The sequence below is a fragment of the Amphibalanus amphitrite genome, unplaced genomic scaffold (genome assembly GCF_019059575.1).
Source record: "Amphibalanus amphitrite isolate SeventyFive unplaced genomic scaffold, NRLGWU_Aamphi_draft 000349F_arrow, whole genome shotgun sequence".
NCBI lineage: Eukaryota > Metazoa > Arthropoda > Thecostraca > Balanomorpha > Balanidae > Amphibalanus > Amphibalanus amphitrite.
Window position 1 is genome coordinate 463,893 of NW_024881844.1, and position 9,430 is coordinate 473,322.

Consider the following 9,430-nt stretch of genomic DNA (forward strand, 5'->3'; position numbering starts at 1 on the left):
AAAAATCGCATACCTACCAAACAAATAATGCATTCCCTTATTTCCGATATGCACAGTAGTGCCTAAGGAACCGAAATCCGAGAGGTTTTTGGAATTTGAAAAAAAAATTATTCAATTGCAGGTTCGGTGTCCGAGGATGGCTTCGTCATACACTTGGGAAGTATATGCCCAAAATGATTTCGATGCGACTTATTTTACGTCGGACAGAGTACGATGTGTGAACATGGCTGAATATTCGGCCATGTTCAACAATATGTATTGTTTTTTTTTTTGGTGCCATCAATTTCTTGGGATTGACAAAGTTAACATTTCTTCGATAACTGTTTTTTATACGTTTGATTACTTATTATTATGACCTATTACTATATGGTATTATTATTATTTTATCATATATATTATGATTATATTGGTATTATATTATAATTATTACCTATTCGTTTGAATGATGAAAAATGAACCTGTAGTTTCAGAAATAAGATGGGGCTCCGTCATTCTGTAATCTGTATAGCCCCCGCCCCCCCCCCCCCCACTCGAGTCATGTGTGGGTGCAATCAGCCCAAAAATTCTTGAGGTAAAGAAAAGGCCCCTGCAAGTGCGCACCGTACACGTGCAAACTGAGACTAACTGGCTTGTGCCTGGCAAAGGGGGGGGGGGGGGGGAGCGGCGGATATTTTTCTGTCTGGATGGGGATTAAGGCACTGGCGGATCCAGGCTTGCGTTTTGGGGGGGGGGGCCAACTCATGCGGAGCCAAACCTAGGGTACCCCCAAATCCTGTTTTCTCATCGGATTTAGGCCACTTATTTTTCGTCACAGCTCTGACACTATTAATTTTTTTTAACTAAAAAGAAAAATATATAAATGGTAGTCCACCCGACCCATGCCTTTATATTACTTTGTGAACACTTACCATTGCTTTTGTCGACCAGTTAACCCGCTTCGAGTCAGTTCTTGGGTCCCTTTGCGGGCCGGGAGGTGGTAAAACACCCCCAGTCTAACTCGGCTCCTGGGCCACGCACTGATTGAACTATGTTTCATTATCGTTTGGGGGAGGGGCAAACGGGCCACTTTAGGCCTCTGGGAAAGGGGCATGGCCCTAAATGCCCCCTCCCTGGATCCGCCAGTGTAAGACACCATTGGAGCTGCAGTTGGGTACCTCAGACGTCAGGGTACGCCCTCAGATGTATAGGACTTGCGTGGAGACCTCTTATGCTGTAGTGGACTGAAAGGACCCAAAGGAGCCCGTCTAGGGCTCCCGGAGAATGGAGATAGACGTGGGCCCTCAGGAGCCCGCCAGAGCCCCCAATGAGGGATAAGTGAGGGATACCAAGTGCCTGCAATTGCATATTGCATAAGCCATAACGCCTTTACAAATCAATATATTATGTATCAGTGGCAGATACAAGGGGGGCCACATGGGTCATGACCCCCCTTGGTGCCCGGGGGCACCACCGGCCAAGCAGGGGCACCACCGGCCTAGCAGGAGCACCACCAGCCCGCCAGGGGCACCACAGGCCTAGCAAGGGCACCACGGGCCTGTGACGGGTCCCACAGGCTTGTCAGGGACACCCCAGGTCTGTCAGGGACACCAGAGACCTGCCAGGGGCACCACCGGCCTCGCAGGGGCACCATGGGCCTGTTAGGGGCACCAGAGGCCTAGCAGGGGTACCACAGGCCTTACAGGGGCACCACCGGCCTTGCAGGGGCACCAGAGGCCTAGCAGGGGCACCACAGTCCTGTCAGGGCCCAGGGGCACCAGGGGCCTAGCAGGGGCACCACAGGCCTGCCAGGGGCACCACCGGTCTAGCCTTTACAAATCAATATATTATGTATCAGTGGCAGATCCAAGGGGGGCCACATGGGTCATGACCCCCCTTGGTGCCCGGGTGGTGCCTGTCAGGGGCACCACCGGCCTAGCAGGGGCACCACCAGCCCGCCAGGGGCACCACAGGCCTAGCAAGGGCACCACGGGCCTGTGAGGGGCCCACAGGCTTGTCAGGGGCACCCCAGGTCTGTCAGGGACACCAGAGACCTGCCAGGGGCACCACCGGCCTCGCAGGGGCACCATGGTCCTGCCAGGGGCCCTGCCGGCCTCGCAGGCATCACGGCATCACGCAGGGGCACCTTGGGCCTGTCGGGGACATCACGGGCCTGTTGGGGGCGCTTTAGGCTTGTCAGGGGCACCGCAGTCCTGTCAGGTCCCAGGGGCATCAGCAGCCTAGCAGGGGCACCCTAGGCCCGCCAGAGCCACCACAGGCCTGCCAGGGTCCAGGGGCACCACAGGCCTAGCAAGGGCACCATGGACCTGTCAGGGGCACCTCAGGCTCCCGTGCCCCCCCCCCCCCCCTGGATCGGCCAGTGATGCCACACCACGCGAAACACCGCCAACTACCAGCTGCCGCGCCATAAACACGTGCCAACAACAGTCTTTTTTTAAGGTCGACTCCTCTCGCGCAACTTTTGACTGACCCTCACTGCTACCATATTGCTTCCATATTATGCTGTGGAAAGCTTTACTTCACCAAGTGGCTAAAAACCTCCATCAAGGTATATTTTCTTAGCATTTTTTTCGGACGTTTTTGGGGGGGGGGGGCCAAACCGGCCACTTTAGGCCTTTGGGGGGGGGGCATGGCCCCCGTGGCCCCCCCCCCTGGATCCGCCAGTGGATTAAGGGATGCGGAAAGCTGCAATATTTTCAACCATATGCATCGTCCAATAACCAACCTCTATCGATGTCATTTATTCATAACTGAGTCATCGCATTGCACAATAACAAGCTTGCTATGCCTGCATACATGGGATGGTGTGCCGCTCATTGAGCGGTTATAGCTTTGCTGGTTTGTGTTTGTCTGCGTTCATATGTCTGTATGTGAATGTCTTTGTCTGTATGTGTATGACTGTGAAGCTGTGTCGCTGGCGCTCACTGCTGGCCCAGGAACGGGTTGTACTCGGGCAGCGGCTGCGGCACGGGCACGCCGGCTCCGGGCACCTGCGGCGGCGGGTACTGGGTCGGAGGCGGCGTGGGCAGCGCCTGCGACAGCGCCTCCGGGTTCAGCACCGAGTAGCCGTTCTCGTCGGCCACATAGTTGAGCACCAGGATGCTGCCGTCGTCGAGCGGGTACTCGATGACGCCCTGTTTGACGTAGCTGCCGGTGCCCGGCTCGGCGCCCGGGTACGACTGACCCTGCTCCTCCTGTACGATACCGTTCTCCGTGCGGAACCTGGGCGCGGACAGAGGAACAGTGCGGTTAGAACCACGGACACAGAACGATAGTTGTGAGAAGCCGCTGTATGCCACTCACAATGGAAAAAGCTGCCTTGTGTAACTCATAGTTGGAAAAACTGCAAAATGGGAAAACTGGGAAAACATTTCCCACAACTGAGAAAGGCGGCTATATGTAACCAACAGTTTGCAGAAGTCGCTGCTGATATAACTCACAGCTGGGAGTAGCCGCCGTCCTCGGTGTGCTGGTTGATCTGCTCCAGGATCTGGGCGTCAAAGTCGGGATGACGCGCTTCCAGCTCATCCAGCTTCTCGGGCCGGGGAGCGGCGCGACAGGCGGCCACCGCCAGCAGAACGATAAGCTGGAAAAGGAGAGACGGTGTCAGACGCACGGGAGGACCGACGGCCACCGCTAGCAGGACAACCGAGTGAAATAGGGGAGACGGTGTCAGACGCACGGTAGGGCAAGCGGCCACCGCCAACAGGACGATGAGCTGGAGTAAATGGGGGAGACGTGGTCAGTCACACGAGAGGGCGACCAGCTAGAAAAGAGAGGAGACTGTGTTTGCCACACGGGGAGGGCGAGCAGCTGAAATAGGAGGAGGTCGGTGTCGGCAACACGAACAGGAAAAATGACCAAACGGTAGAGGGACAGCAACCTGGGGAAAGTGGCCAAGAGATAGTTGAGGGAAGGCCGGGTCAAGCGGTTTCATGCTCTTGAGCCCTAGGTAACGCAAACAAGTGCTCAGATGAACATCTGAGTGCGTGTGCAGTGTGCAGTGCGAGTGCGTGAGTACGAGTGCGTTAATGTTTCTCAAACATTCTTTGAGTCCGTAAGGTCAACGCGATAATCAAGCAATTCGTGCTGCCTTCCATACGAAACCAAGATCACCACTATAACACACATTACCACTTCGGTCACTGCAGTGACGGGGCACGCCAGTAGACGGAAGACGTCTCACGAGTCTCGTGATATCCCCCGCCCGCCTGCCGCTGCGGGGAGCGCGGTGCTCACCAGTTTCATGATGCTCCGGGGAGGGTCGGGCTCGGGCGGGTATCACAGTCGTTCTGCCCCCACCGGCCGTGCGGCGCCGGTTATATGGGGTGTCGTGGTCACGGGATGACGTGCTCTGACGGCAGGTCATGGCCGGTCGAGCGGCGCCTCTGACGCCCGAGAGAAAGGTCGGTCTGGACGACCGGCCGGCGCCGCCCGCAATATCACGCCGTCCGGCGCGGCTCCCCTGCCTCCCGGCCAGAGATCGGCCGACCACGTCACCAGTTGTCTGAGGGAACCGACTGCAATACCATTTCCATCCCAGCCGCGCAGGGTCGGACAGAGTGGTACTCTCGCAGCTGCAATGTTTACCGGAAGGTGCCTCCGGCCGGGACGATGTCCCATATCTGTGTATACGGCTCCACGTGCAAGGTTGTCGGCTCACGTCTGCAATCAACGACCCAACCGCCGAGCTCCTCTGAATATGACCTGTCAGTTAACCCGCGCCCGTATAGGGAGGGGGGGGGGGGTCGAACGAACCCCACTTCGGTTTTTTCGCGAATAACTCGCGTAAAAAGCGGCCGATCGCGACGAAACCTTCAGTACCCTCGCGTTAATCAATTATACACCTACCCTGAAATTTTCATGACCCTGACCCTAATGACCTTTGACCTGCGACCTACTTTTCGAGACCATGTTTGGCCGGAATCGCGATTCGGCGTATGTCGGCTCGCATTAGCAGCGCGTTTGCAGTCTTTTCGTGGTTTTAAGCGTTCAAACATGGGATATGATGTTGCTCCCATGCATGAGGGTGGGTGTCAAGGTCACCGAAAGGTCAAGTCAGGTCATTGACCTTTGATGACCTCGGTTCACTTTTTCGAGTTTTACATGTTTATAGGCCAGTTTTTTGGAGCAGAATTCGAATTTAGCATCCATATAAACATTTACGAAGTAGTTTTGGTGCCTTTGTAACATGTTACGAAGCTGTCAGAGGCGGTTGCCACCTACTACGAATACCCTTGCTGGTTGACCTGACCTGACCTGACCCGACCTGGCCTAAATGCATGAAGACATCATCTGTGATCAAAACTAACATGATATTCGTGATCAGCACCCCGAAAAAAACCCCATAGCAGCTACGCTTTACGACTTTCTAACAGGTCCCGATTTTCCCGACTTTTGGGTCATTTACCTGACCTGGAAGGTCAACCGATGACCTAGGACCTTAAAATTGGGCATCATTGGCTTTCTCTCGTCACGGGCAACACGCTCGTTTTTTCTGCGAAGCTCTAGCTCGATCAGGGGCGAAACGGCAAGGGGGGTCCAACGGACCCCCCCCCCTTATACGTTCGCGGCTGGAAAAACACCAATACGGGTGAGGGTTAAGGAACAATTAACCCGCGCGGGGCTGGGGTCTCCAGCCGAACGCGCGGGGCTGGGGGGGGGGGGAAATTTTACCCCCCCCCCCCTGTTATCTCCCGAACTAATGGTCCGATTTGGAAAATTCAAACGCCAATCGAAAGCTCTCGTCACGAACAACTAAAAACATGTACTTAATTTAAAGTTTGAGGTCAAGGTCAAGGTCAGGTCAATGGTACAAATTGCAAGTTTCTACAGTATCGGCCTTGCACCGCACTGAAAGAAAAGTACACCTTGGTAATTTGAATTTGATTATTATACACCGCCATTACACCGAAATCAAGAATATTTATACCCTTGTTCGACGCATATGGAGAATGAAATAATGCTCCGGTGCGAATGTACTCTATCACGAGCGTATTCTTGGGGATTAATTCAATCCAGTTTAACACTCATAGTGCAATTCTAACTTTTGAGACATTTACCCCTCTAATTGATGGATGGTAAAATTACTACTATAGTGTATTTTCTTCAAGTGGGATAAGAATACCCATCTGATAGCATAAATTTGCACTCTGATTTGTCAGCTGATAATTCAACCCTCATCATGGTGTAAATATGCATCCTTGGTAAAGTGTGTTTCGATGAGGATGGTGTTATTTTATGACAAGGATTCAAAATACCCTAAACATGATAGTTCTGCACCCATATGCTCATTATTTTACGATAGCGTCCACGTGCGGCTCGCGAGCCTTCCGTTTCCGCCATTTTTATTTTTGTGTCTGCTCCTGACCGGAGCCACGGAGACTTCTGGCGCTTGCAAGTGATCTTCTGGCGGTTGAAACAGTGAGATAGGTGCGAGTGTGCTGGTGCGTTCGTTCGGTGTGGTGATGACTGACTAGTGCTGGACCCATTTCCGAATAACTTTGAGGGTAAGTTGACTTGATAATGTTTCGATGTAGCAGTTGATGAAATTGATTTGCTGCTGTCTGTATGAACGTCACTCACTTAGCTGTTTGTGTCAATACGTGGCATTCTGATTAGTGATTCCAGAAGCTCAAATTGACCCTCTCAGTTTGTTCTCAAGGGCAAATTGATAAATCAGTTAAGTACCTACTGAGGTTGTTAACTGTAACTTCATCAAATGTTCAATGTGTCGATTGATCAATATATGTTTAGGTATGTTTAGTAATTTTATTTCTCTACGTTTTACAAAAGTACTAGAATCTTGGCCTGAAAAAGTTGCTAATTTATTTTGTGTATTACTTTCAGGTTTGGGGTGACCTGGCTCTCGTCGTGGGTCACGCCGGCGAGAATGGCATTAGGACAAAGTCACCTCAATGACGCGACAGGCGTGCTACACCGCACAACTCCTGCCTCCGGAGGGCGCCACACCCGTTGAAGGTGAGTTTTAAACTACCATTAATGATGACTGACGACAATTGTCCGTCTGTCCGTCTGTCCGTCTGTCCGTCCGTCCGTCTGTCCGTCCGTCCGTCCGTCCGTCCGTCCGTCCGTCTCGCCTGTCTCATCCATGGGCTCCGCCACCGGGGGGAGGGGGGAGGGACGGGGGACGTGTCCCCCAATATTTTACATTTGTCTGTTTCGTCTGTCTCGTCTGTCGGTCCGTCCGTCCGTGACATACAATATCGCTCTGTACTTAAATGTTACAGTGCTTACTAGTTATATCTTTCAGTTTTCACGGACAGACATACAATATCGTTCTTTGCCTTATGATTACAGTGCTTAACCCGCGCACCGACGGGGGAGCCCTCCCCCCCCCCCTCAGGTTTTGTCAGATAGCATAAAAAAGGAGATTTGGCACGACTGTTGATACATCCATTTCGCACACCCTCTGGAAATTTTTAGCTAATATCTTAAAAAAGTCAGGCCACCAGGCCACGTTAGTGACCTCACCTCGAAACACAATCTCCGAAGTTTGCTATCTCGTTGTTGAAAGCAGATCTTGAAACTCACAGAAATAATTTTGGTGATGAGCACCTACAACTCGTATATCTCAGAATTGCATATCGATGACCTACGAATAGGTAATTTCTTACCTGCCCATTATAAGTCAATGGAATAAATTTCAAGTCATTCTTATTTCCATCAGATTCCTTTTTATACGACTTTTATCTCTTCTGTTCATGAGCTACGGAGTCGTTTGTTGAATGTTGTCGGTCTTTTTACGGTTACTCGCATAATTTGACCTTCGATGACCTCTGATGACGTCATTTTGAACCCTAGCGAAAAATGACCGAAGTACTTTTTTCATAGAACTTCTTACGAGCTTTCGAATGTCGTTTGCCGCTTCTCGCGAAGTTACTTAGTTCTTGAGATCTTTGGGGGGCGGTCATCCACCCTCTCGTCGCTTCTAAGTTGGCTCAGAACCCCTTCGGTGCGCGGGTTAATAGATTCATCTGTCAATTTTTAAGGATCGACATTCAAAATTGCTATTTTCTTAAAGATTACAGTGCTTAATATTTCTTTACATCCTTCAATTTACATTGATGGGTGGATGGACGGACGGATGGACGGCCTGACATACAAAGTCGTTCTTAACTTAAAGATTGCAGTGGTTAATAGTTCTTTTTATCTTTTAATCTTGTAGATGACGACCTGGCGGCCACCTTGGTGATCGGTGGCGGCACGACGATTTCGGAGCTGCAGGATGGGCGCAACGCTGTGTCCGTTCACCCAGAAACCCAGTGCCTGGTCAGCGATGTGAAATATCGTCTCCCAAACAGTGAGATGAAGATGCTGGCTGCCTTCGCTGCGGCGCACGCTGTGCTATATTTGCCTTTTAGAGGGCCCAGCATGATCCTTTTTGAGGTCATATATGCACGGGTAATGAAGTTCGCGATTCCTCTCAGTGCGGCCGAGAATGCCATCCTTCGTATAATCCACTGTTGCCGATTCAGAGGCACCAGTGCAGTGGACAGTGGTCGGGTGACCGAGCAGGGCCCTGTTTCACGGCACGGCACTACTGTGCGCTACTAGTATCGCGGTATTGAGTTTCCATAGAAACATCTACAAACTTGGACGCTCCAACATTGAGAGCGTTCGACTATGTGGATGTTTCCAATAGGAACTCAGCACCACGATACACGTAACGCACTGTAGTGTCGTGCCGTGAAACATCTTCAGTACCTATAGGCACTGAAGACGATGTGAGTTGAGAATGCCTCAGTCAGTTTTTTACGGAGTTTTTGTTATCAGTGCTTTCCTAGTTCGTACACCTGTGCTTTGATTTCAGAGACCGTACGTTTGGTGTCGATACTCGTTACACGAAGAAATGCTCAGTTGTTTTTAAAGTACGTGATGAAACGTTACTTAGTGACCTGATGACCTGCATGCTGTGAATAAAATGTGATTTGTGCAGCTTGTGATATCCTCAGGGAAGTCAGTGTTGGGAGGAACCAATCTGTAGCAACCTGTGATCTGTCGTTTCAAGTTATTTTAAATAAACAACACGTTGGAGAGATGCACCATAGTTGACTTTATCGAAAGTGCTCAGAAGACGACAGTAGATACAATCACGCTGGGGGATAGTCAATATGGCTGGCGATGTATATTTACCCAGTCGTATTTTTACTCCCTCTGGAAAAGAACATACAATTATTATCGTTTACTTTTGTTTTGTATGCGGATTATAACGTGAGCTATTTTTACATCTTGACTTAAATTGTACACGTTCAGCTTCGCAACCCGCTGGTATTTCTACGCCATGTCGCAAGGCGTAGAAATTGTTTTGGCTTAAATTGCACTGTGGCGTAAAATTATTATCGTAAATTACATGCTTAATTCTTCCTAACGCCCCTTTACACCCTTTACCTAGGGGTGTAAAATGAATTGA

At 50.8% G+C, this 9,430-nt stretch overlaps 1 protein-coding gene across 1 annotated transcript; it reads right to left on the bottom strand.

Annotated features, from left to right (window-relative positions):
• Positions 1-2,722: 2,722 nt before the first annotated feature.
• On the bottom strand, positions 2,723-4,310 carry LOC122389226 (cuticle protein AMP4-like). Its single transcript, XM_043381053.1, has 3 exons — positions 4,237-4,310; positions 3,438-3,583; positions 2,723-3,219 (listed from the first exon to the last, which is right to left on the bottom strand). Exons 1-3 carry the CDS (start codon positions 4,243-4,245, stop codon positions 2,919-2,921), a joined length of 456 nt encoding a protein of 151 aa, XP_043236988.1. The 5' UTR covers positions 4,246-4,310; the 3' UTR covers positions 2,723-2,918.
• Between the last annotated feature and the right edge of the window lie 5,120 nt (positions 4,311-9,430).

Excerpts from the sequence above, each read along its gene's own strand:
- LOC122389226 (XM_043381053.1), bottom strand. Across the intron at positions 3,220-3,437 it reads GACGGCGGCTACTCCCAGCT|GTTCCGCACGGAGAACGGTA; the intron begins GTGAGTTATATC and ends GTCCGCGCCCAG.